The sequence below is a fragment of the Anser cygnoides genome, chromosome 2 (genome assembly GCF_040182565.1).
Source record: "Anser cygnoides isolate HZ-2024a breed goose chromosome 2, Taihu_goose_T2T_genome, whole genome shotgun sequence".
NCBI classification, from domain to species: Eukaryota; Metazoa; Chordata; class Aves; order Anseriformes; family Anatidae; genus Anser; species Anser cygnoides.
Genome location: NC_089874.1, coordinates 83,158,083 through 83,186,039, shown reverse-complemented (window position 1 = coordinate 83,186,039; position 27,957 = coordinate 83,158,083). Strand labels below are relative to the sequence as shown.

Here is a 27,957-nt window from a genome sequence, read left to right as displayed (position 1 = left end):
CCTCACTCTGAGAGGTTTGCCCCGGGGCTCCTATGGCTGCGCGGCCCTGACCCCCTGAGGGCGCCCTTTTGGCCCATGCCCGCGGCAGCCATTTCGCCCCGGGGCTGTCGGGGGCTTGGGCGGTGGCTGTGTGGCTCGGACCCCCTGCCCTCTGCGGCATGCAGCCAGGCTCCCTGCGGCTCCTCCGGCCGCTAGGGGCGGGCTGGGCGGCAGCCGGGGCGGACTACAGCTCCCGAAGGGCTGCGGGAGCCGAGGGCGGGCGGTCTCGCTTCCTGCCCCGCCGGTGCCCGCCGCGGGAACCGATGGAGGGCGCGGAGGAGGAGGTGGCGGTGCGGTGCCCGGTGTGCCTGCGGGAGCTGCCGGGCGCGCTCATCAACTCGCACCTGGACCGGTGCTTGCAGGCAGGGGAGGGCGATGCGGAGCGGGGCTGGTCGCCCCCTTCCAAGAAGCCGCGCCTCGCCGCCGCCCCATCGGGGGAGACCACCCCGGCGGCCGCCCCCGTCTTCTCCCTCTTCAACAAGGGCCGCGGCGGCGGGCAGAGCCCCGGAGCCCCCGGCGGGAGGAGCGGGGCTGGGCGGGGGGACGCCGCCGAGAAGGCGGAGGAGGGAGGCCTGGCGCTGGGCGGTGGGACAGCGCTGCGCGGGGCCAGCGTGGCGCAGAAGCTGGAGGGGAAGCCCCTGGCCGACAGGCTGCGGCCGGACACGCTGAGGGATTACGTGGGGCAGGAGCGGGTGCTGGGCGCCCAGACCCTGCTGCGGTCCCTGCTGGAGTCCCACGAAATCCCCTCCCTCATCCTCTGGGGGCCGCCGGGATGCGGCAAGGTGAGTGGAGCCCCGGGCCTCCGGCGGCAGCTCACGCCCAGCGTCTTCCCCGGTTCCTTTCCAAGTCCGATCAACCCCGAGAGCGTCTCTTTTTTTCCGTATTCCCTCGCATTTTGTTCTTTTTTCCCATCCCGTGTATTATTTTGGCTTCTCCGTTGACTTTATGCTGACTGATGCCCTCTAGTTTTTGCAGAGGTTGCGAAAACACAGCTTGCCTCTAGAATAAAATGTAAGCAACCCACACTTGCCAGCTAATCTCCCTACAGTCTGCACTTGAATTACACAGGCCAAACTGTTCATTTCAGACAATAGGCTTGCTTTAGTAAACTTCAGAGGCATTACTAACATGCAAAAGCTGGGAAGCTTGAAAACAGCAAGAAAACAACCTGTAAAAATATCGAGGAAACGGAGTGAGATACTGGCAGATTTACTACAATGTGGCTTGTGAGCGCAGGTTTGGTTTTACCCACAAATTCTCTCTCCTGACAGGAAAAGACTTTGGTGTGGAAGGGAGCTAAGACTGTTGTTAGGCACGCTGTGCCAGGCACTCATCCAGCTTCAAACAGGCAAACCAAAAGTGGTCAACCCTTCCAGCTTTTGGTCACAAATCCTGGCTACAGCAGGCTCCTGTTGTGCCTCTTCTAAGATACTTGGTGCAGGCTGTGGTAAATCCCCGAAGGCACTGTAATTGCAGCACAACAATGAAGGGGTCCACAGCTGTAGTGAGTGAAAGACCAAATGAATAGCTCAAGTGTGTGCAAGTGGGGAGCACTCAAAGATCTCAGCCTGATTTTATCATTTTTCCCTGTATTCCCAATTTTTGGTGGGGGGAGCTAAACAAAATATGTAGTTACCTCTGTCAGGCTAATGTATACACAGCTCTGTGTTTTGCATATTATACATATATATATATATATAGATGTCTTGGATATGAATGAGAGCATATATGGGAAATGTGGGATAGGGAAAATAATGACTAATGAATTAGTGCTAGCAGAGGAGTTAAGGACAGAATTGCAGCTCGCTTTTGTTAGTATATTTGTTTGAAGATAGAGACTTTATGTGTGTGGTATTTAAATAATAATCATGGTTAATTACAGTTAATCACAGTTAATAATGAGCAGGTATGAGAATAACAGATGGCTACTGTTGGCAAAGATGCAGTAGGTTGTTCAGGCTAGATAACGTGAGCTTATGTAATCGCTACTTCCTTTAAAGTACCACAGTAATATCAGGAAAACCCGATGAGATAAAGAAAAGTACATTCTACAAATTTGTTAAAGGGGAGGTTGATTGACTGAAGTAAGACGGCTGGAGAGAGAAGTGGAGTTAAGCTCTTTGGTTAATCAGTAGTCTAGTAGTTTATTAAATAAGTAACATTCAGGGACCTACTTTCATGTTTCTTCATGTTATTCTGTCTTTGGTTTCTGGTTGTTTGTATTAACAGTGCTTGCTTGGTCTTTCTTGAAGCCCTTTTTCCTTAGGAAAAAAATATGTTCCAAACACAGTGGTCACAAAGTGAAGGCCACATACAGTCTCTGGAAACTAGAACTGGACTCAGTCAGCTTTGGATTGTGTTCTGATAAATGCACCTTCTTTGAAAGCCTGTAGAAATGCTTGTTCGTGAGGTGGTGATAACTTAGTTGTGTTACAAGGCTTTTGGAATCTCCTGTGGTGCCTAAGATAGACTTTGAATAACGAGTGGTCGGTTTCATGTCTGTAGTAATGAAGCTTTCACTCTCCTTTCTCAGGACCTGTCTTCCTTGCTTATATGCCACAAGTGGAGTTGTATTTAGTAAGCTTGCTTTTCACCAAATGCTACTGTTCATCAGATTAGACTTCTGAATTGCATAAGGACTGTCCCTTTTGCCCCATCAGGAACAGTTCCAAAGTCTGGTACTCTCTCTCCAGATACTTAAGTTCTTGGCTAGTTCATCTCTTTTCTAGGTTGCCTCTCAACAAATAGCTCCAAGGCTTTGCTCTTTCACCTAGTTTTTAACGTATTCTTTTGAAGTGTCAGGACCATATATGCCTGGCTGAACCAGGAACTCCTACTGCAAAAAGCTGAATGTTTCCCCTCACCAATGCTTACTAATATTTCTAGGATGGTGTTGGAGTAAAATTTCATTTCAGGCCTTCTTCTCCATAAGTAGTGTTTGATTTGGTTAAGTTGCTGAAAGTTCCGTACTTCACTTTTTTTTTTTATTTTTTTGTTAATTCCTGTCCTTAGAGATTTAAAATGCAAGGTAAAAAAAAAAAAAAAGTCTTCCGTAAGGATGGTAAAAATTGTCTGTGGATGTCTGCTTGCATCTTTCATGTGCTGTTTGGAATGTGCATTTACAAGATGTCTAAGAAAACATTTCATGAAGAAGTAACCTGAAATGGGCGAAGGACTGATGGACAGGAAGCGTGTTTTCTTTCTACGTGAAGAATCACATAGATTATTGTTTGAAATATTTAAATGATCTCATGAAATAGAAAAGTACTAGCACTGCCTCAGGACTTAGTTGGGCTGATAGTTAAAAACTTTCTGTTGCACAGTTCTTTTCAGTGGGGAAAAATATTAACAAATGACTGTATTATCTAGCTTCAAATGTAACAGGCCCACATGCGAAGCTCTACCCATCAAAGAAGAAGTCGTACATTAGTGGGCAGATGCTAAAAGGAATATTATTAAATATATTGGTCTAAACTCCAAACTGCTGTGTAAGGTGGTGTTTTGGACTTCTTAGACTTCTTCACTCTCCTCCTACCCATGCAATCTGGTTATTGCTATCCGTCTGTGCTTTTTTCCATTTCTACAGCCAAATGCCATGTTAACTGATACTTTTTTAAAAAGGGTAGGCTGAATCAAAAAATAAGTGGACATTGAGTTAACCCTTGGGGACAAATTTCAAATGAATTTATGTATTATTTATCAGTCTGGGCTTTTACGAGAGGTGTTGTAGTTCAACAGACTTTTTCTGAGCAAGAAGAGAATCTTTGCTGTTAAACTGCTGCAAAAGTATTTGATATTGAAGGTCAAGAACACATAGAGAATTTTTATTATGAAGATAACAAAGCCAGTACCTGATTAAATGCATCGTGCGTTGTTTTATGCTGATCAAGTTAACTTGTCCCAGGTGCACTTGAATATTCAAGGAAGCACAATCAAAACCAAAAAGACAGAATCAGGATACTTTTGTTGAGGGCTAGCTTTCTTTTTTTGAATTTTCATTTGTATTGTGCCTTCTTACTTTAAGGGAGTGTAATCTTTGTACTTTTATTTTGTCATCCTAATTTCTTATGAAGCCAAAGTGCTTTAGTTGAACTTGCTTTGACTCCATTTTTTAAAATTTTGTGACTACTAAGTATTAAACCCATGAATGTGTTTTCCACTTTAAGAAGCTGACCAGTCGCAGGCCAGAAGAAGAAACACTGCCTCAAAGAGATGCCGTGGTTATTAACTTATGAACAGTTAGCTTATTCATCCTGACTACGCAAATTTTTAAAAGCCTGTATGAATCCTAGTGTAATCCGAGTAAGCTGCACTATGATTTATGACACCTTAATGCAGGGATTTACATTTTTGCTTGTCTGCCATGGGGCGCCAATTTTAGTAGAGTTAGCGGGGGGACACGAGTAACTTGAGCAGAGAATAATTTTGCTGCCACAGATAGGGTTTAAGCTTTATAAACCTGAACATTCTGTTTTTAAATATGGTAAACATTCCCTCTTACGTATGTCGTTTAATGAGGGGAAAAAAGAAGGCAACAAGTAGCTGGAACCTGCTCCCTGTAAACAACATGGCAAAGTGTTCATGCGTGATTTTCTTGGTCTGTGTATGCAATCTGGTACTAAGTTAACATATGCCATGTTGATATAGTGCAAAATGTTTTTTAAAAACACCCAACAACCGCAAGTGGTCTTTGAAGTTTCCATCAGATCTCCACTGAGTTTATGTTTTATTTCTAGGAGTCCCTTATTTCTTCTTATGATTTCTGTTTTTATTCAAGACTGTCATGCAGTGCTTTGAAACACAGGTGGCAATTTTAAGCTGAAAATGCGCGGTGTCTTTTACAGTAGCATAGAGTTCAGAACAGCTCTGAAAAATGGGTTCATCTTTGCAGTTACATGGAAGAAGTGTTCAAAAACTGCATGCTTGAGTTTGCGTATGTCAATTTAAATTGGCAATATCTTTGTATAGTTCTCTGAGAAGAGAAGACTGGAGTTAGCTCATTGTGTTTGTAAAGCATGATGAAACAAACCTGGATGGAGCAAATGAGGGCACAGCTCTGCTTCAGAAAACACCATGCAGTGACCTTGCCTCTGTTTATGCCAGGTCTGGCTTGGATTTTGGAAGTGCTGGAAGCCACTTGCTGTTGTTCAATGACACCTTACTCCTCCAGTAGTCTCCCTGTGGGCTATTTGGGGTGTGAGGAACCAAACAAGAGGAGTAAGAATAGCATCTGCCCTTATATAAATGCCAACTGCTGCCACTTTTGATTGCATTTATCTCAATAGGCAGCGTCCTTGAGCCATGCTCATCTGCTGTCCTGGCAATTTCCTTTAGGCATAACCTGACTCATTGCCCGCGTCTTTGTGACACGGCGTGGTAGCCTGGGTTCAACTCAGTGGTGTTGGATAGGACAGACCCCAGCTTTTTTAAGCTGTATCCCAGGGAGCTGCTTTCCCAGTTGCAATCTAAGGGTGCTGGCACTGTTGGCACTCTTCACGAGGCTGTGCAACCAGGCATGGCCTGTTGTGACTGGTCATCAAGTGCGCTGTGGCCCTGCTGCCCTCTGAGGGAGGGCTAAGGGTGAGGGGAGGCTGCTGATGGTAACACCATGGAAACAAAGATAGAGAAATCTTGGCAGGATAAAGGAAGAGGCAAAAGTACAGGGAATGTCATGGTGGAGGGCAGCAGGATGCTGGAGTAGAACTCGGATAACGTGATTGGAGACCCTACAAGTCTGCAGATGTAGCGAGCCAGCTGGGAGAAGCATGTGTGTTGGAAGAGAGCTCCTGCACTGCAGTGTGTTCCCATAAAGTGTAGTGTGAATGTCAGCTCCTCGGGAAGAGGCTGAGAGACAGGAACAGAAGAGTGTGAGCTGTTCTGCACACCTTGCAGGAGCTCCACAGCGTGACTGCTGAAAGCAATGTAGATGACACTTGAGACTCAGTGTGTTTTCTCTGACCAGCATCTACAACAGCTGTTTTGCCAAATTCATGCAATTTAAGAGCAAACAGGGAAAGGCTTCATGAACAGGAAGCCATGGGCAGATTCGTTAACAAGGTCTGCCTGATCTTCCAGTGCAGCGAGGTAAGGATGACCTTAGGTTTCACAGACAACTTCTTGACTAGGGTTTCCTTTGCTATGATCTGATCGTATACACAACCCTTCCAAGTTTTTCAATTTTACTTTCTGAAGAGAGAGAGGCATTATTGCTCTTAATCCCTACAAGGGGCTGTGCAGTGGGTGGTGTTTAATCACCTGGTATAAAGCTGCAAAAATGAAAACACCACCTTGTTTCCAATTAGTAATGCAAAGTCATTGAACATCAGCCTAAGTGGGACAGGCTACGTTTGTACTTGATTTTTCCTGTTTTCTTCCAGCCCTGGAGGTGAGGTTGCATTTACTAGTGGCAGCACAGAATGAGGAAATAGGTTATGTTCAAAGAGAGCTGCACAATCAAGGAAATTCATAGGTGTGCAGAAAGTTCTTGTCTCCTGCTACAAACATCCTACTAACCAAACCAGCAAATCTGAGGGACTTAGCTGCTCTGACATTCAGAGGTGTGCTTTAATCCAGGACTACTTCTATTTCATTCATAGCTAGTATCAAAGCATGGAAGAACCAGTAGCACTGCTGCTGGGAGTGGGCTTGTTTGGTTAGTGGGATTTTTTCTGTGTTTAAATCTTGGTTTGTTGCAGCCTTTGGGGAAGGAAGTCCCAAGTCGGGTTGACATGAAGAAATTTCCAGTGGAGGAGGGCTTTGGTATTCAGGTGTTCTGTGTGTAGTAGATCTGGAAATAAGTGACTGCAGGGTCAGGTTGAAGGTTATTAATGAGTCATGGTTCTTGACTTTTTGCGTAGCATAATACTGGCTTCTGCTTGAGAAAAAGCAGGAAAATAAATTGGGCTTCAGCTAAAATCAGTTTCTTTTTGGCTAACGACTATCATTTGCTATACTCGTATATCTTGCAAAAATTGTGAGTTTTGACTCGCAATACCAGCTGTGCTGATTGATAGAAAGAAAAAACATGTTCGCTCTGGGTGTAGAAAAAGTGATCTCTGCAGACTTGAATGTCTTGATTTAGACCTGTTCTTAGACTTATGCTGACCGTAACTAGGCCCTTCATCTGTGTGACCTGATGTTGATGAAGTGCGAGCTACCAGTTGAAGTGAAGCTATAAGAATAGCCGTTTGTTTGTTTGTTTTTTCCTCTCACCACTGCTACTTTTAGAGAAAGAAGAGGTACTTTTTTCTTTTTCATCTTCAGATTTGATATATTGGGGTTTTCCATGCTTTCAGTGGTTTTGAGTTATGGATAAATCCTTCAAAGGTACATTCTGAATCAAGTTGCTTTTGTAAGGAAATGCTAACTTTTAGTTTTATGGTTTTATTCTGTTAGCGAAGTCTTAAGTATCACCTTTTTTCCCTGGTCTCCCAGCCCTCCCTGATGTCTGTAGGCTTGGCTGTGAGCACTTTCCAGAGTATTATTCAAGTCTTGTCTTCTGCAGCATTCTCAGGAGGGAAGGGGCTGGCGCTTTGAGCTCCAGCAGATGAGGGGATCTGACACGGGGTTTGTATCTTGTATCAAGAGATGAAATGACACCTCTTCTGAAACCAGTCAGGAACCCCTTACTAAAGCTAAAGCAAGGATAAATAATTATATATCCTTCCCCTTAGCTTCCCTTCTCTCATCTTTGTCTGGTCGCTGTTTTCGGGATGTGGAAATCCATTAAAGAGACGGCAATGCTGGTGGGGCAGCGAAGGAGGTCCCGCCAGCACCACTAGCAGTGGTCTGGTAGGTGGTTGCTCCTGCAGTCTCTCTGCAAGAAGGTCAGGTTTGGAGCACTTGCTGCATTAACCTGAGTACCTAAAATATCTTCTGAAGCAGTTTTGTCAGCACCTGTTCTGCTCCTCAGCTGCTGAGGCTCTCCTGGCTTCTGTCTCCTTGGGCTCCTTCATTACTGGAAGTGAGACTGATGGAAGAATCACCCATTTTTCCTCTAGCTGTACTTTCAAATGGAGATGCACTTCTCAAGACATGCAGATACACCTGCCTTTACAGAGGGGAGTGAAGGAGGGACTGAAAACTATGCCCGTATTCAGGTGTACTCAATCTGTGTGCAAGGTAGCGCTGCAGGCTGCTTCTCTGCTTTAGTGGGTGCAGTGAAATTCCCTATGAATAAATTCTGATGGGAAGGAGTTGTCTACAAGGAAAGGAAGACGATGTGAGTGCTCATTAAAAGCAGGCAATGTTTTGTTCAGCCAGCAGCCCTTTTACTTCCCTGAGCCAGCACTTGGTTACTATTGACTATTTAGATTTAGAGTTATGTTTTCTGAGGTCTGCATATAATTTTTCGGTATTAACTCTCTCATGCTTTTGTAGAGAACTACTTTTTGATTAATTTCATTATTACAAGGGGTGAAAATAGAAAAAGCTTTAGTTAACAATGTTTATGTACCTTTTTCTTTCTTAAGTAATTGCAGTGTAAGCTCTTCTGCAGGTATCTTGGAATGGTCCAGCTCTTTATTCTTTAATGTACTCGACAAAATAGTTGTGTGGTGAATTGTAGTCAACCCATCTTCTGTGACAGCAGCGTATTTGGAGAAGAGTTTTCCTTCAGTGATAAAGGCGGCAGCTGTCACTGCTGGCACTTAAAATATTGAGACTGATACTTAAAAGTGCAGGCCCTAGAAATGCAGTGGTGGAATTGGCAGCCACAATAGCGTGAACTAAAATATCCTACTCTCTAAACTGTCAGCACTGTCCCTTTGTCCTAAATATATAGCTTTGCTCTTTATATACTGTCTTCGCATGAGTACTTTCTGTATCCAAAATGATTGTTACAAGGCTAGCTCCTACCGCTTTTTCAGACCACCCTGGCACACATCATAGCCAACAGCAGCAAAAAGACGGGCACAAGGTTTGTGACACTGTCAGCCACAAGTGCCAAGACAAATGATGTTCGAGATGTCATCAGTCAAGCCCAGAATGAAAAAAGACTCTTCAAGAGAAAAACCATTCTCTTTATTGACGAGATCCATCGTTTCAACAAATCTCAGCAGGTATTGTACTACATCACTTTTTTGGAAAAAGCTTTTGTCGGAACTTCTGTAAAATTCCCCACTTTGCCTTAAGATGGTAGCGCACTTTGGGCTTTTGTTTTTAGTGTTTGTAGTAAATAAATTAGAGTTATGAAAATTAAATTCATAACTAACTTCCAAGCATCAATGTGTAATTACTGTTATTCGAAGATTTAAATAAAAGGCTGAGCTATACTTGTAGCTGACTTACATGCTGGACTCTGTGATATTTTCCTGAAATTTTATTTCTCCAAAGACATGTTAGTAGCATTTGCTGTACCTGTGTTCATTTCAGCCTCCATGCTGGGGATTAAATTCCATGTTACCTTTAAAAAGGTCTGGAATGTGGATGTGCATAGGGTGTGTTCGCTTTAATGTTGTGCACTCTTCCCTTTGAAAACAGAAAATTAAAGCATGGCATGGTACTTTGGTGTAATATGTTGCTGCAGCCATTGCTTGAGTGTTGTAGTATTTTAATTTTTCTTTTCCTAGGTATTATTACCTTTAGTCACGCCATGGAAAGCTCAAATTTTGTCCTGCTGGTTAAATTTTTATATGGAACCATGTTCTGATCCTACAGTTTTCTGAGACATCCTGTTCAATTAGGTAGAGAAATGTAGCCCTAAACATTGGTTCAAGGAGTTAGAAGTAGCCTCATTATTTGATATATTAGATAAGTTATTTTCATGGTATTTTGATTGCCAAACAATAAAACAGTCACATAAACTAAAAATTTGCAGATTCTTGACACTTCCTTTTCAGCTGGGAGGGTCATTCTCAGTGCAGGCATGGGTTATCAAGGTGAGCAGCCCACTGTGTGCTCTATGCATGAAATTAAATCATTTAATTAGCCAAACTGATGAGGTGCCTTGTCAGTGAGGTTATTTGTCACATCAACAGGGAACCCAAAGACTCACAACACCAGAAAAAAAGTATTTGAAAATGCCAGATAGCCTACTCACATGGGATGCTTGAGGTTGTCATTGATTGAGATCAGGTTTTTCTGCTTCCCTCCCATGCTCAGGACACTTTCCTTCCTCACGTTGAGTGCGGGACAGTGACTCTGATAGGAGCGACGACAGAAAACCCGTCCTTCCAAGTCAATGCCGCTCTCCTGAGCCGATGCCGGGTGATCGTTCTGGAGAAGCTCTCAGCTGAGGCGATGGAGGCGATTCTGATGCGGGCCGTCAGGTCCTTAGGGGTCCAGGTTTTGGGCAAAGATGACCAGCACGACAGCTCTGCAACTGGCAGCGGCAGCGAGAGCTCGGAGTGAGTACTTTATGGGCTGCAGGGTGTTAACGTGCACAGCCTGAGGAATTGACTGCCTGCCAGGGAGACGATGAAGCAGTTGGGGGTGGGAAGAGAAACCCTAGCCACTTCTGATAGTAAAGAAAAGAGGTGGCAGCATATGGCAGGGGCGGGGGGGTTGGGGGGGTGACAGGAGAGAGAGAATTCAAAGCACTGGCTCTCCATCCAAAACATAATCTCACCGTCTGGATTAGGAGAGAGTTTTATACTTGGATCTGTAGCTCCTGACTCACCCCCCAGGATATTTAAATCCATTCTGCTGCTGGGGATTTACTGTGGAAGCCTGTAACTGAGTCTTTGTCGCGTCCTAATGTGTGTTACTTCTTGTTAGTGGTTGTGAAAACATCGCATTACCATTAAGTGGCAGATGGGGCATCCCCTCTTAAATTAGCTTGGAAGTGCCTGACGGAAGTTTGTTGTTTTCTGAGATTTTTTTGGAATGAGATCAAGAGAGAGTACTACTGTGCTTTAGCTGCAGCATAAGTGCTATGGTATGTTTTACAGTATGCTGGGGAGGGTGTTTGCTGTGAGATGTTAATAGATTATCTTAAAATGTATTTTGTTTTTCTCTGCCCCTTTTTGTCCAAACCAGATAGTCATGTTAAACATTTGGGAGAGTATTTGGAAATACCAAGCTCAAGATACATCCCCCTATGGACGTACATCTGCCTTCTGAAATGGCTAGCTGGCAAATAAGAATAATGCTTGATTCTGCTACTTTCACACAAGATGTTGTTACAGTTTCTTCATGGTGTACTTGTGTGTACTTGTGTGTACTGCTAGTAATTTACAGTGCATTAATGCGGTACTAATTGGGCAGGCACTCTTGATGCAATAAATAGAAGGAAGTACGCTTTTTCCTTTTAGCATTATCACAGAATAGAATCAATAAGAAGCAGTAACCTGAATGCTGAGGTCAGGGCAGGGAATACAAGCTGTCCCTTCCTCCCTCCACTTCTTTTTTTTTTTTTCCACCAGCGTACCATGCCTCACTTTTACTCATTTATAGCTTTTGCATGTTGTAGTAGTGTGACTTTTAGAAGAGAGGGCAGTACAGCATGTCATCCTTAATGTAATGGCACAGCTGTGGCTGTGGCTACACCCTGACTGGGGTTTGGAGACTTTCCTTTATGTATGGGATTAAAGTAGAAGGCATAGTTTCAGCTGCAGTTGTTTGGGTTTGGGTTTCGCTAGACTCTCGTATCTGTAACCTTCCGTTAGCTATGGATGATTTAAACAGCGTGGTGTGGTGCTTAATCAAACTGAAAGAAGTCTGGCAGGCAGGCTGTCAGACTAGCATGGTTTCAGAAATCTATCCATGAAGAGAGAGTGCCCCATACCAGTGACTAAGCAGGAGCCAGACATTTTAAAATGAAAATAGAGCTAGGAATTTTAGAGCTTTTGTTACAGTTGTGTGTTCAACTTTTCTTATCTTTCCTACCACTGTCTGGTTTTGGTGTGTAGTTAATACATCCTGTTGCTGTTGAGTTTGGCTTTTTTTTTTTTTTAAACCACCCTGTCCCTTGCTGTGGTTCAGTTTTTGGTCTCCTTCTTCATTCCTTCTTGCTTCGCTCTCCGTGCCATTTTTGATCCTTCGTTTCTTTTCCACCTCCTACCCTGCAGGAGCAGCTGCATCTCTTCTTTTATCTCTTTATCTCCCTACCTCTATGAAGCAGGGCTAGTGTTAGATGCAGGCAGGTAAGAGTTCATGCTGTTCTGAAGAATAAACAAAAGTATATCACAAATTACAGTGGAGTAGATTGTTCACTGGGCTCACATCTGTTCCAGAGTTGGAAAAGGTGCTGCAGGGCAGCATGTCCCCATATGTGAGGCATACCCACTTTAGAAGGGATGCAGAGATCCAGCCAGAAGACAGAAGAGGTGTGGACGTTGTATTATGGATTTAATCTCCTCAAGGAGTGAGTTTTCCTGTCCAAACCATGTGCAGTATGAAGTTCTGCATGTGCTCCTTGGAATCATTTTATCAGATTGTATCACAACACTTTTCTGACATGATATCTGACCAAGGTGAGGTTTTGAAGAAGAGGATGATTCTTTGTGGTCTCTTCTTTTACCTGAAGAGTAGTGTGAGGGTGGGTCTTCCACAGTTTCTACAGGTATATTCGAGCTCAGTGAGAATGCAGCCGCTGCGGAATGATTCAGCAGGTTTCATTGGCTCTGCACTGCGTGCATGGGCAGCAGTTACCAAAAGGAAAGTGTGCGCTACTAGAATCTGTTTACGTTTTCTCACTGGCTTTCTCTTGTCTTGCTTCTTCTGTTGCTGAAGGTTTCCGATAGGATTAGATCACCCGGCTTTTTTCATCCCACTGCATCCTTTTCTTTCTGTAAAGCTGAACTAGAACCACTGGAAGCCATTACAGAATTTGGTATCCTTTTCTGTGTGATGTCATTGCACTTACAAAGTTTCTTTAACAGTTTTTGTATGAGTTACTGGGTTTCTTTAGGATAAGATGTGCTTTGTGTTATATCTTCATCAGCTTCGCTGCCATCAAATGGTGCCTCATAAAGCCTGCAATAAACTAAAAGAGGGGAGATTATGAAAGGAAGTTTACAGGCATGAAGAAGAAAAGGAAGGAGACGTGAATGTGAAAGATGCTTTATATTGCTGAGATTTTGCTTGTACTTTTTGCGGTTTTTGCCATCTCAGTAACAGCACAAACTGTACCAGCTATGCACTGATGCAGTACACTTGTGCTGTGTCACTGACAGAGGAAATCAAATTCTTCTTTTAATTCTTGACTTTTTATTATTTAGGTGCTGCCCTCAGAGTGCGCTCTCTGATTTGTCAGATGGTAAACTGGGTGGTAGATTAATGTATTGAAGTTAGGTAGCCCAGAAGGCACGCAGCTGATTGAAATTGAAGATTCCCAGTTTGTCGTTGGCAAGCCTAGACATCACGCAATTCAGCTTGTTAGTGGCTATATTACAAGTACTGACAGGTTTTGAATTTGCTGGTTTATAAATCAGTATTTAACGTGGGCTTCCTTTGGGTCTTGGGTGTTGAACACCTTTTGAAAATTGTTCTCTTTTTGAAACACCTGTCTAATTTTCTTGCTAAAAATAGAGTTGCTCGGATGAGGCCTTCTTCAAAGACAATGCTGTAAGGCTGTGAATAATTGATATCATGCTGCTTCATTTAAGATGAAGAATTATATTTGTCCATAAAACTGTTTCAATCTGTCCAGGAGTGACTGTAGTGAAAATAATTGCATTATGAATGCTGTAATATACAGATTTATACGTGAAAGAAGCAGTGGATACTTTATCTCGTGCTCTGCTCAATTATTTCTAAACCTTTCATCGTACAGGTTCTCCTTGCTCGGACTTCCTTGCATCTACTCTCATTGTATCAAACGCTGGTTTTGTGCAGGTTTTACGGGTAGTTGATGCTACGTTTCATACTGGTTCTTGGCACAAACTGCGTTGAGGATATTGTGATAAGGAGGGAATTGGAAGAATGATTTATTATCCCATGGTGGTAGTTTTCCATTACTTGAGCTAGTATATCACCTTCGGCTCAGTGAGTGATAGATACTGGGGTGTCCCTGTTGGCTTGTTTTTATTTTTGTCTCCAAGTATCGTCAGTTACAAGGTAGTAACATTAAGCATTGGCATCCAGGGGGTGTTCTGTGTTAATTTTGGAGAGTGAAAAAAAAACAAGACTGCCCATCTGCAAGAGGTTCAGGAGCTTGTGAAGAGGTCAGAACCTATGGGAGTTGTTCTGCCTCAGCGTTTGAGGGTGTGGGGAAGTCAGGGTAAAGAGAAAGGGTGTAGGGTGCCTGAGCTTCTGAGAATAGGATGGGCTTAAAAATGTAAAATACAGCGAATGATGAGATTTAAGATCTTAATTTCTTAGAAAAATGAACTGAATTCACTTATTCTGAGTATAAAACATTATTTATAAATTCTGAGTAAGAAGGGAGCTGAGATTATGGAATTAGGGAAGCATTACGTTATTTCAAATCATTGACTTCATCAATACACCGCGAACAGCTTGCCCATATGTGGAAGGTTTTTTGTTTGTTTGCTTTTTCCCGTGGCCTGTATGTGTAGTGCTGTTGTTATAGACGACGACTAGATTTGCCCAATATATAACACATTATTTGGAGTGAAATTTCTGTTACCAGTATATTGTAACTTGGATTTCACCATGGAAGCAGGACAAGAACTTGCTTGTAACCAGATTTTTACATACCTCGTCGTGTATTTTTATTTTAATTTCTGTAATGCTAAATGCTAGTGTTGAGTCAGTGGGGCACTTACAGTCAAGTAGTGAAACTGAAGAGACAGAAATATAACTTCTCTTTCTTATGCTGCTCTTATTTAGCAATTAAATGGTAACAGGGCTCTGAAACCTTGATTCTTTTGGGATTCCTTGCAGGTTCACATGTGAAACCTTCTCTTCAATCTGCCCTGCTAGTGTATTGAGGTGTTTGCTCAGTGCACTGCATACTTGGTTTTGTTCCCTGTTGATGGAGGTATTAGCAGTAGGGTGTCTGTGTGTAGTGCTTGCTGTGTTTTTACAGATAGCCTTTGCTTTCTTTGTTGTCCTGTTTAGATGCATATAGAAAAATGTGTTGCCCACCTGTAGTGGTGAGAGTGAGCATCGCTCCTTGCTTTCCAAGTAACTTGATGTATAAGCTACTTGACAGAATTAAGGCACTGTGTTGTTATACTCTGCTGTTTCCCCTTTCAAACACAGAGGGTGTTTGAAACACCAAATGCAAGTTTTTGGAAGCTAATGTTGCCATTCAGACTACTTCTGACTAGCATGGGAATAAGGGGGAGTTCAGAGCTGCTCAAATACCTGTAGCTGCAGAGCTGCTTGCAGCTGCTGCATGCTTAACAAAAACATTTTTCATAACCCCATAAAGAGGTGGGCCAAATAATGAAGATTAGTAGAGCTGCGTGTCTGGGAACCCTGGCATTATCTCTTTGTACACCACTGGTAATAGCAGTAGTAAATCTTTCTGGGAATGAGGTGCAGGGCTGTTGGTGAATCCCTAATAACTTGGTGAACAAGGGCTTCATAAGAAATTGCCTCTCCAAGTCCTGTGCGTTAATCCCTTGCTGATGTGTCACTGTTCATTTTCAGTGCAGTTACTAGAAATGGCAAAGTTAAGGTGATTACTTCTGTCATGCTATAACTCCATCGGCTTCTGTTTTCAAATCAGTTGTATCCTATGTCTGGCAAACACCTTAGCAGTTAACTTGTTTATGCAACTGAAGTTTGAGGGTCAAATAACAATATGCATGTGAAATGTGCAGTCAGGTTGGTTTGCATAGCACTGGGAGCAGGGATTGCAACCCAGTGAATGAAAACCTGGAGAAAGCGCTGGAGTGCTTTACTTTCCCAGATTTGCCATAGATGGGCTATGAGACCATGGCAAAGCCTTCACCTGTTACTGCATTTCTCAGCTCTTCCTGTCTTGTTTGTTTATGTTGTGTGTTCACTGGAATTCAGCCTTTTTGTTATGATGCGTTCTCATAGCCCTGGTGTGCTTAAAGCAGTGGATGGCAAGAACAGGGACTTGTGTGTACTGGGGTTACTTCTGTTTTTTCACAGCCTTTCTCTGTGCTGAAATAGCTTCTGTACCCCAGTGACTGAAGTTGTACCTGTTACCATTTCAAATAACAAGGTGGAATGCATATATGCTTTATGATTTACATCAATGCTTCTTGTCATAGCTTTTTAAAGAACATCTGATAGCAGCTCTTAATGTCAGTAACCATTAGTTTAAATACTCAATAGTTACTTTGTGCATCACTATATTATCTCATGCATTTGGATAGCTTTCTACCTCTTCATTGTCCTTTCACCAAGGAATTCTAACTGCTATCTATGAAATGCTGATGGAGTAAAACTGTGTGATGTTCAAATGACTGTGCCAGAACTGTGCTTCTGGCAAAAACCTACCTCTAGTTTCCATTGAACTTGGTGAGAGGAGGTAATCTCAAGGAAAAAATAAGGAGATTAAATAGATGAGAACTTCTGTGGGTTTTTTTGTTTGTTTGTTTGTTTGCATGTTAAATACAATGCCAGTAAAAAAATGCATTGGACAGGAGGATGAGGGGTAGGATTCCACAGTTTTATCCCAGGTTCTGCAGTGCTTAATCATGACAGACAGAATGAGTTAAGGACAAAACGTAAGCCCAGTTGCCTCTCAGCAGACTTTGCAAAGAAATGCAATATCTAGCACAATGTGCAATGAGAGGAGCACAGCGTGGGATAACAGCTTGTGGTCATTTTGTTGCAGATTCCCTGTGTACATAGAGGAGAAAGCTCTAAGTACCCTAGCCTACCTTTGTGATGGTGATGCAAGGACTGGATTGAACGGACTTCAGTTAGCACTTCAGGCCAGACTGGCAGCAGGGAAGACCACTCCTCTGAGTACTGCCAAAGGATGCTCTGCTGATGGAGTTGTGATAACAGAAGAGCACGTAAAGGAAGGTCTACAACGATCTCACATCCTATATGATCGAGCAGGTGGGTACCTGATGCAGTTTCTGCCATGCAGCATTCTGAAGAGCCTCTGTAATTCCCGCTGCTTCTTCCCCTTTCATACCAGTTGCTCTGGTGAAGCAGTGGCTGTACGGAAATTTGGCCTGAAAAGTTGCATTTCCTTTACAGTATAGCAGGCTCATCCAGAAATTCCTTCTAAGCAGTTTCCTCTCACTGCTCAGGAAGCATAGGTTAGTTGAGAGACTTCCTTGCAGTCCTACAGACAGTCGCATGGTGAAATTACTTTGTTCCTTCAGGTTATTAGAATATTGAGGTCAAAGAGGGTTGCAAGGTGAAGTACTATTTTGATGAGAAGATTTGTTCTTGGAGGGCTGGAAATGCTCTATTGTAGTTTGCTTATATTTTTAGAATTGCTTTTAGAGGTAATGCATTTTGTAACTTGCTTAGTACAGGTTACATAAATCTAATTGCATTTCAGGCTTCTTAATGGGGTAACCACTCTTGCTATACTTGTAACTTGGCAATGTTAGGCACCATAGTAGTTGGCCTGTACCTCTTTATGCAGGTGGTTAAAGGCCAGGGACTGAATGTTTGAAATTAAATGAATCGCCTTGAATGCATGTGCTAGTTCTTCAGCAGTACTTGAATTACTCTGCCATAGCATCATACAGTTATGCCAGGCAGTGTTTTTCCACTGTATCTGATATGCTGAATTAACTGTCAATGTTTAAAAGCTGTGGTGAAATTTGTAGAGGTTGTTTGCAATGCATTTGCCTGCTCTCAGCCTTGATACAAAGAGGAAGTGACGGCTCATTGTCAGTAAAAGTCAGCTGTGCAGATATTGATATGTTGGCAGCTGAGAAGGAGAGGATAGGTAGGGGGAGGGAGGAGAAAAAATTTATGGGGTATGTGGCAGGAAGAAGTCATGATTAGGGAGAAGGAGGAAGGGGAAAATCTGTCCAGTTTACTGTTGCGACTCTCCTGTGCTGCGTAGGTCCCTTGTGTGTTTGCTGTCGCCTTGTGGCTGCTGTCACACAACTCATTTGTGGCCATTGCTCCCAGCCATCCTCTGCCTATTTGCTTAGTTAGAGATGGCAGAGTGACTCCGCCTAAGGCTTGTGTGAAGTCTAGGTAGTGTGTGTCAATGATTCTTTGAGCTTTGTGTGGCTTTTGTCAGATTTTCTTTCAGAGGTGGGTGGCAGCAGTGAAAATCCTCTTTCTTGATTGTATGAATGTCAAAAAGCCTGTGATTGCTAATGTCACAGTAGCAAGTTGCATGGGTATGTGCCTTTAAATTTTCTTTTGCAGAATAGTCTGTGTCTGGATTGACCACTTTTGGCAACAACAGAGATAGCTATTATGTTTTATGTATAAAGTGCTTCTGGATAGAGGCTACTGTATAAATATTGATATTTTTGTATTATGCTTTAATGCTTTTTAAATCTCATTTCTTGTGCTGGAATCCGCAGCCTTCTTTTAAAAAAGGGTGGGGGCTTCAGCCTTATAAAATGAAGAGACATGATGCTGTTTAAACATGATGATAGCAGCATACGTTTGAGTGTAGCGTGTTCACATAGCAAGCACCAGATAATTAGTGTTCAGTCTGAGTTGCTTAAATATGGAATTCAGTCTTTATATAGTTTAGTTTTGCTCACCTTAAGCAATATTTGCCAAATGTATACAGTTGTGCATGCCTTCATGTACTCTCACTGAGCAGTCTAGGAAGGAAATTATTCTTAATCCAGGCATTAGCCTATTGCTTTGATTTGGGTACAGCCAAGATCTTTGCGTAGATAATCTATGTATTTTAGCTGTCAGAACAAAGAAACCACTAGACAAATTTCACTGCCAGGCGCAGCCTGCAGCCCTAACAATGTGAAAGAAGAACTGTTTAGTTGTATTTTAGCTTTTAATTGTAGTTACATTTTATTTTGATTTTTTGAGAAAATGATGCAGCAGCTAAATTAATTGTTAACTATAGATGGACAAAGACTTGATTTTTTTAAGACGGAGTTTTATTGTCTCTTTTTGCTTTTATGTATTGTGGCGCATTGCTTCCACTGATTTAATAATGAATACCAAAAATAAAAATCAGAATAATGGCAGGATTGTTGTTTTCATCTGTGTATCAACAGTGTCAGCTATGGTAAAGAAGAGAAATATGTTGAGATGAAGATAAAGTGTTCCAGATTACAGAATGTTAACTGCTGTGCCATCCTATTTTATGAAGGAGGAAAGAGAAGGTGCCTTGTTCCGTTGTATTTGTTTGCCGGCTTTATTGTTTTCTGCTGGGCCAGAATGAGAAGGCCTTTTTACCCATGCTCTTATTTCAGCCTTTCTTCCAAGGCTTTATTCTGTACTTTATCAGTGAGCAGTTGATATACCTTTGACTAGGACAGGAAATAATGTGAGACAGGGACTGTTATATTACTTTGGCTCGCTATAATTAGGGATTGCTGAAGGAGTCCATACACTAATTATGGTCAGTGAATTTTTTTTTTTAACCTGTCTACTATCAATAAGATCTTAGAGAAATGAACACCTTAAATTAGCTGGAAAACTCTTCTTAAGCACATAAGTGATTTAGGGGCAAAAAAATGAGAATCAACATGATTTATGTGTCTGTATACATTAGATACTCTAGAAAATACCATCTTCCCTGAAGCCTTTTCTAAAGTGTCTTGTTTCTCGTAGGAAAGGTATTTGCCTGTGTGGGAACTTAATAGAACAGTTGTGTTTTGATTCCAAAAACTCTTCAGAGATTTGATTTCAAGAGGCATCTGGGATGCAGAGCAGCAGTGATAAGTTTGCATATGTATCTCTGTAAGCTGAATTCATAAGGCCAGAATCTACAGTGGCTAACTGGCATGAGAGACAGAGCTAATAAACACAGGTCTCTAAAGAGTTTTGTCTAAATTTTTTAAACTGTTTCTGGTATCTCATGTAGCGTATAAACTGCATATTTAAAAAAGAATCATAATACACAGTTTCAACAGAAGGAAAAATATGCAGTTACATGCATCGGCCAAAGAGATTTTAAGTACAATTCCACAGTTTTTTCTGAATAAGTCTGTCCAGCGTATAAATATTGTCATTATGCTGGTGAGTCAGTCACACAAATAACTTTGAGGAAGGAAATAGAGGGAGAAAACTGTCCCCTTGCTCAGCCAAGTACTCTGAAGGTTGGTGTCTTTGGTCCTAACCTATCCATTGGATTCCTTCTGCCTCTGTAGTTGGCATTCCCAGGCACGACACGTTACAGTAGCCCAAACAGTGTATAAAAGCACTTCATCTCTCCCCCCCCCCCCCCCCCCCCCAAAAAAAAAAGCAAAAATCCAGGCAGATGCAACCTTTCAAGATATTTAAAGGCTGTCTTCCTTTTGAGAGACCAAAAGACGCCTCTCCCAAGATGATGATGCGAGTCCAGCTGCTTGGGTTTATTGCCACTAACTCAAGTGCTATGACAGAGCACAGACATGCTGTTTATGTTGGCGTGAGTAATGACTACATACCACAGGGCTCTTTGTGTGCAGTCCTATCAAAAATAGCTGTCTGCAAGCCTGTGTACTCTGGGAGTGCACACTCTGAATTCCCCACAGAACCGCAGTGCAGCTTGAGCAGCAACACTGGAAGATGGGCCCAGTTTCTGACCTGGAAGGTGGAAGTCTTACTGACTTTGAAAGGAGCAATTGCAGTGGTATGGAGGCTTTGGTTTTCTTAATGACATGTGCAGCCTTTTATTTTGCAGGGACTACAAATGACAGTGATGTCTTCTGATACAGCCCTGAGGCTGTAAATCCTTTTAGCTGTAGGAAGAAGAGAAATGTTAACAGATGGCTGTGCACGCAGCCAGTTGCCTTCATAATATGGTTAGCTGTGAGCCAAGGAATGCCAGGCACTTTGAGAAGTAAAAAATCAGATTATGTGGAAAGTTTAAAAACCATATCACAGGAAAATACTCTTATAAGTTTGATTAAAAGATATGCATAAGAATCAAACCCAGCTGCATGGCAAAAAAGTTGCAAGCAGGAGGGGTCTCAGTGTACCCAATAGTGCCCCCCTATTTTTAACTATAGCCCTAAAATATCTGTGAAGTGGCTTTGTTTCTCCTTGGAATTCATGCTTAATCTTATATTAAACTTTAATGTTTAAAAAAAAAAAAAAAACTTCCTTGTAAATCATTGTCTCCCCACCCTTTATTTAGCAGTCTGGTATTTCAGATAGTTGGTTGTTTTTTGTTGTTGGTGGTGGTGGTGCGTTTTATTTAATTTTGTTGTTGTTGTTGTTTGAACTGGTTATAATTTTTAGGACCTTTCCTAAAAGGTTGCAGTTGTCCACATCTGAACCCAGCATTTTGTAGTGGTTTTGTCAGGGCTCTGTGCTGTGATTCTATTTCCTCCAAATTTTGTAGTGTCGTCATTATATAATTACAGCAATGTTTTCTTTTTTCCATGTATAATATAGCAAATTCACATCTCATTTACTGGATGCTTCATTTTCAAATTTTATTTGATGTGAAATTTCTTTTTCTAAAATATCACCAGTGTTACACAACTTTTTTTCTCTTCTGTTGCTTCCTCACTGCTACCTACATGTGTTTGTCAGAAAGCAATGTTTGATGGTTTATACATTCTCATACTTTGCCTATTGTGAATTAGGAGATATATAAGATCTTCTTCCTAACTGCTTAAAATACCAGTTTTGTTTCCTACTTTTGAAGGAAAGTTCATAGGATATCAAAATCAAATTGCCTTGTAATGTGTAAAAGAAAAAAAAACTTTCCTTTTCATCTGCTGTTGCTCTGATATGCTTATATAGTTAGTGGAATGGTTCTGGTTGTTTTCAGCATCTTCATGCTTTGCTTTGATGAACAACATAATGATATATGCATAAAAAGAACTTGAAAAAGCAGGTTATGTTTACCTACTGTGACTTGGTAAAATATATTCTGTTCTTTTAAATGTATCTCACTTAATTTCTTCCAAATAGCTTTGTATGTTTCTTCTCACCCATTCCAAATAGGAGAAGAACATTACAATTGCATCTCTGCCCTGCATAAGTCTATGAGAGGCTCAGATGAAAATGCTTCCCTTTACTGGCTTGCTCGAATGCTTGAAGGTGGTGAGGATCCACTCTACGTGGCAAGGAGGCTGGTAAGATTTGCAAGTGAAGATATAGGTAAGCAATTGCAGTATTTCTTGTTGGAATATTATGTTAAATTCAGATTTTCCAGCATTCTGGTTTCCAAAGATTGGTACAGGGAGTAATAAATGCTGCATTTGGAATAGGTACAAAATATTGAAATGCACTATATCTGACAAAAGTTTAGTATATGCACACAGAAGCCTACATTTGATGTCATTGTGATTCCTGCAGTACATAGTCAAAACAAAGATATTTTTTTTTTGAGGTTAGGTTTTGGCACTGTATTAATATATATTCTTTCAACTTTGGTGATGATTATAGGTCTCTAGTAAACTTGTGTCACAGAGAATGTGTATTTCAGGGATGTCTGGGTTTTTCTTTGTTTGTAGTGACTGTTGGAGCTAAAAGCCTACCCTAGCATACAAACTTCAGATTTGATAGCTGGCTCTGAAGTTTTAAGGCATCTTCTTATCCAAAGTAACAGATGCAGCAGTGTTTTTAGTGCATGTGATGGGTGAAGAGTTACTAGATTTGGGGAAGCTATGTCTGTACAGTGTATTTCCCCACTTTTTCAATTCCAAAAAGTAAGTGGATCATACACTATGTGCTACTGCTCAGACTGCCACTGTGTGGCAACAGATTCAGTTTTTTGGGGGGGCAGCATGGAAAAAGGAAGGTTGTAGGTGGAGAGAGTATATCTTAAGTACTGCCAAGTATTGTACCAGACAGTCTGCCATCTGAGACAGTACCTTTGCAGTGTGCATGAATAATCTTCCTTCTTAGAAGAGGGGAAAAAAAGGTGATTAAAGTAAACTGACTTTAACCTGCTTTCATCTGATCCTTTTCTGTAGGGCTGGCAGATCCTTTGGCTTTAACGCAAGCAGTTGCTGCTTATCAAGGTTGTCACTTTATTGGAATGCCAGAATGTGAGGTAAAAGCTTCTTTAATTCACTGATATTAAAGTACTGTAAATTGTAAAAAAAAAAAAAAAAAAAAAAAAAAAAAAAAAAAAAAAAAAAAACAAACAAACGAAAAAAAAACTATTTCTAATTGTAAAAAAGAAACAGATTGCAAGGACAAGGCAAATTTAGTTATTTGCTCATTCTACGCAACACTTCTTTGAGTAAGAGAATATTGTAGCTCTAAAAATAGAAGCTGTAGTTTGAATTTCACTGCATATTTGATATTAAAAAGTGGTATTTGAACTAATTTCAGATTTATCTATCTCTTCTGTTTTCTCTCCATTACAATTAGTCATATATTTTGACATTCTAAATTAGTTATTCATTTCTAGAAGCAAACATCATAAAGAACTGAACTGTTGTTTAATAATATTCATATTGTAGTAGCCCGCAAGGTCAGTATAAAAATACAGGCCTTTTCAAGCTGCACAAAATGTCTGAATAACAGTCCCTTTCCCAAACAGCTTAGAAAAAATCATTTAACACTTTCTCTCTTCTTGTTTGCAGGTCATTCTAGCACAATGTGTAGTGTATTTTGCAAGAGCACCAAAGTCTATAGAGGTGTACAGTGCTTACAGCAACGTGAAAGAATGTCTGAGAATGCACACAGGACCTCTACCACCTGTTCCACTGCACCTGAGAAATGCCCCGACAAGGCTTATGAAGAACTTGGGCTATGGTAAAGGCTACAAATATAACCCCATGTACAAGGAACCTGTAGAACAGGACTATCTGCCAGAAGAGCTGAAAGGAATGGACTTCTTTAAGGAACAAAAAACATGATGGGCTTGCTCTGAATGTTTTTCATTTTATGATTTATAAATGTGTATTGGGATGAAAATTCCCTGTATAGTTTTAGCCCTGTATTCCTGAGGCTGAAAGTATCAAAGCACTGAGCCTCTGAGATATTTCTCATTTTACTGCTGTCATTCCAAAGTAGTTTTGTAAACAATTCCACTTAAGCAATATGGAAATGCAAAAGTAAACTTAACCAATATAGTATTGTCACCCTCTGATTCAAATTTAATGGTGCAAAACAATGAGACTTGTGTTTCTTACTCTTGCTGAGAGACTAGGAATATTATCGTGCTGCTTTTTAAAATCAGTATCTATTTCAAAAGTTTAGAATGTTTATTTTCAAAAAAAAAGTTGTACCTCCCCATTAAAATATTATAAGCAAAATATAATTACACTGTAATTCTTTTGTGATGTTCCAGAGAAATTTTGTACAACAACATTTATTAAGCTAATAAAGTTGTTGAAAACAGTCTTTGCATATGTTTAAATATTCTTGTGACAGCAGTGTAGTTTTGAAAGTTTGAAATTCCTGTAGCTTTATCATGCCTACTTTCCACAGCAAGTCCAAAATGATTCTGGAAGTAGAATAGTCATGAAAATAGCTGGATTATGTTTGTTTTTAAAGTTACATCACTTAAAATCGTTAGTGTCATGATGTTTTGAGAAACGCTTTTGGAAAGGAGATTTCTGGTAGCAAAACACCCTCGTGTATTTTGAGTTGTGTTTTAGCAATTCCATTAGTTTTTAATTGGAAAGTTGATACACACAAATTGACTTCCTGCTTTTATAATAGGAAGATAAAGCCAAATTCTCTAATGAAAACATATCCACATCCAAGGTTGTTGGGTGAATATTTCTGTTAAGTGGAACATAAGGTCATGGCAGTGTCCCGGATGTTGACAGCATTCCTTCATGTAAGTGCTGATTTCTCTTTTTTCTCTTCAATCTTAAGTGCGCAGTGATCTGGTGTGCTGAAAAGCCAGTAACTGCTGTAACAGCATATAACCGTCATAATTACTTCTTGGGTAGTATAAGAGGACTGTTTTTGGCTGGAATCACAGTAGATAATTAGCTAAGAAGATTTTCGTTATTGAAATGCTGAGTAGCCACTGGGGCAACTGTCTGCACTTGTTAAAGTGCCATGGAATAATCTGACCGCCAATGAACAGGATATGTATTGTGGCTGAAAAATGCCTCCTACACAAGAGCACGCTGCAGTTACAGCTGGATTTGCTTGCTACATACCCCATATACTTAGCAGGCCTGTGGTGGTTACCTGATGGATATCAGGGATTCCTATGCTGATCCTACTTAGTTTTATGAAATGTGCTGAAATCAAAACTTAGCATGCTTTATGTATAACTTCTGATCTTCTTTTGCTATTCTACTAATAATATGTCCCCACTAAATGAAGAAGGTGGCTCTGCTGACTTCTCTGAGAGGTGCCAGAAAGGTACTAAATCCCCTCCTAAAGGTTTACTTACTACATTTTTTTTTATAATTATTGAATCGTTTTTTCAAATGTGTTATATTCACTGAACAGTGACTGGTGCTTTATGTCATTTGCAGTATTTGACAGTTTTTTTAAAACTTTAAATTCAGATACCTAACTCAATTTGTAAATGACGATTTCATTTTTTAGGGAAGGAGGAAAAGCAGTTTGCATTGGAGTGATACTGAGCTCCTTGCATCTTTCTTGTGCTGCATGTGTGATACAACCCAGCCACCTGCTGGCTGGCTACCTGGTACACACGAGTTGCAGACAGATATTTCTTAACAGTTGAGGTATTTGGTGCTGTGTGGAGCTTAGATCAAAAGGGATGCCACGACTTTACATCTGGAGTTCATTCAGAGCAGCTTTTGCAGACCAGGAGGTTTGTGGTCTGAAGATGGGGTTCCAAGTCAGGAAGCTAACTTTCCTGGAGGAGGAAATTCAGCTGATTGCTCTTATGTATCAAGATACTTTGGTGGACTCTAGCCTTGATGAAAGTTTTTGAATACACAACCCAAAAAATCTTTGCTAAAAAACTTATTACTGTCTTTTCTTAACCAAGTGTTACTTGTATTGGAATTGATTTTGTTCTGAGGCTCCCAGCCTGGTGGTAGTCATTAAGTTGTTCTCCATGAACAAAGTATAGAACTTAAGCTAACGATCACATTGTAACTTAAATGTTTCAGAAATTAAACTGAGTAAATGTGTATGTACTGCTAGAGGGTTTGAGTCAGATTCTTTATGCATTGTGTTCTTCTTCCTCAGGTAAGTACCTGTATTCATCACAACGGCTTGGTTTAGCAGGCCAGAATATACTTCTGAATTTGTCTCTGCCCTTTCAAGATATTTAGATAAATGGGAACAAAGACAAAAACATGGGGAATGTGTAAATTCTCTAAAAACTACAGGAAACTTTTTGTTTAGGTGAGACTTACCATGAAGGTAATGAAATACTCTTTACCAATAGATGTATGACATAAATGGATGTGTGGGGATTGTCATTCATGTAATTTTATAGAAAAGTTATGCAGTAATAGAAGTTTCAGAAGATGGTTCTGTTAAATGCTAACAAAGGATCAATCCTCATTCCTGACATTACAAAGAAAATGCCTTAAGTGTAAGCTGTAAACTCTTCAGCTGTTCAGGTGTGTAGCAGGGACTCTGTGTTTTATCTGTTGGAAAAGAATGGAGGAGATGAGTGAAATCATTATGTGACTACTTTTGTTAATGAATAATTATAGTGTCTGTCCCATAATAAAGAGTAAGTGAACCTTTGGGAAAAAAAGCAGATTAAGACATTCAGGGTAGTATTATAATGATAAAATGTATGAGACTAGATGTAGTACTTGAAGGGGAGAAATTTTTCATACTTTGTAAAACCTTTCCATCAGCTTTCTTGATCTCATATGTGATAGCCAGAAAATAATTACTTATGGAGATCTGAACTTCAACGTGAAGTGACTGACCAGGTGCATAACACATACTAATGCAGGACGTAAGGCTTGCCATATCTGTGAGGATTTAGATACTAGCATTTATGTTGTTACGTGCATATGAGAAGTGTCATGGCCTAGAACAGTATATATTGGTTAGTTAAAAATCCATTAGTGGATTTTTATTTCTGAGACCAGTTTAACTCAATATTTGCTTACTAACGGATGCTGAAGACAGTTACAAAAACACAGTTGTATTTTTATTTGCTAGGCTAGTATTTGGAGGACATTGAGTGTTGCTATTTGGGTCAGATATTAGAGGGTATTCCTGGTGCATGCTTCTGGAGTATGCTGGGCAGGGGATTCAGTGATGAAGAATACCAGCGAAGTGTGAATACAGGTTTAGAATTACTGGGAAAGCATTTCAGACTCATTCTTAGTAATATTAGGTTTTATGTATTGCAAGAAGTTGAAACTACCAAAATAATTCAGCTTTAAATCAGGTTTTGGCCAGAGGTTTTGGTCAACAGCCTCCCTGTCTGGTCTAAACAGTGGGTTACAAAATTGTCAGTAGGCTGACAGGAGGCCTGACAAATCTTCGCAGGCCTCGGATGAGGCCTGGACGTGAATAATACTGATAGTATGTGATAGCTTTGAGCAAAGTTCTTCCTGAAGACAAGGAAGTCTTTTGACAAGCTTAATTTACTTGAATTTGCATGGTGGTTTTTCTTTTTTAACCCATCACTTTCTTGTTTTTGTGGCTTGGTTTAGAACTTTCTTGTTGCTTGAAGTAACGTACCCGTGAGTGTGCAAGTGGCAGAGGCCAGGGGAGAATGCCAATAGCTCACCCATTATATGAGGAGGATGCACCCTGATATCTTTACTTACGACAGAGTGTACTGCGTATGCTGGGCAGGATGAGTTGAACCCATCTCTTTCCTCTGCTCCTCTCTTTCCTTGGTTGTCTCCTCCTAGGCCCCTGTTTCAGAACAGGGTTAGTCAGGGTATAGTTTCCAGTGCTGGAGTAAGTCTAAGCAGCATTGTGCTCACCTTCAGAGGGCAGCACAGCTTGGCAAAATGGTCAGAGGTGCTTTTTCATTACTTCCTCAGTGGGTTTTTCTGTCAGGGCTGCAGGAAAAGAGCTCCTCACAACAGCTCCAGCAGACATTGAAGTCTAGTGACCTACTAAAATATTGGCACCAACAACTTAGTTTCAAAG

General features: G+C 41.0%; 2 protein-coding genes across 2 annotated transcripts in view; one reads left to right on the top strand and one right to left on the bottom strand.

The window, feature by feature from the left end:
* The window catches only part of MYLK4 (myosin light chain kinase family member 4), an 82,065-nt gene extending 71,854 nt beyond the window's left edge, over positions 1-10,211 (bottom strand). The window contains exon 1 of the mRNA XM_066992539.1: positions 10,079-10,211. Within this exon, the coding sequence (XP_066848640.1) occupies positions 10,079-10,134 (56 nt within the window). The 5' untranslated portion in view covers positions 10,135-10,211. The remainder of the gene's footprint in view (positions 1-10,078) is intronic.
* WRNIP1 (WRN helicase interacting protein 1) lies at positions 144-24,285 on the top strand. Its single transcript, XM_013201121.3, has 7 exons — positions 144-821; positions 8,907-9,098; positions 10,141-10,385; positions 16,703-16,932; positions 21,931-22,086; positions 22,905-22,984; positions 23,523-24,285. The coding sequence occupies exons 1-7, from the start codon at positions 159-161 to the stop codon at positions 23,796-23,798; spliced, it is 1,842 nt and encodes a 613-aa protein (XP_013056575.2). The 5' UTR covers positions 144-158; the 3' UTR covers positions 23,799-24,285.
* Positions 24,286-27,957: the final 3,672 nt, after the last annotated feature.

Bases quoted from the DNA above. Each gene is read 5' to 3' on its own strand.
- WRNIP1 (XM_013201121.3), top strand. From the start codon at position 159: ATGCAGCCAGGCTCCCTGCGGCTCCTCCGGCCGCTAGGGGCGGGCTGG. The intron at 10,386-16,702 runs GTGAGTACTTTA...ATTTTGTTGCAG, and splicing joins AGCGGCAGCGAGAGCTCGGA to ATTCCCTGTGTACATAGAGG. The intron at 22,087-22,904 runs GTAAGCAATTGC...CCTTTTCTGTAG, and splicing joins ATTTGCAAGTGAAGATATAG to GGCTGGCAGATCCTTTGGCT.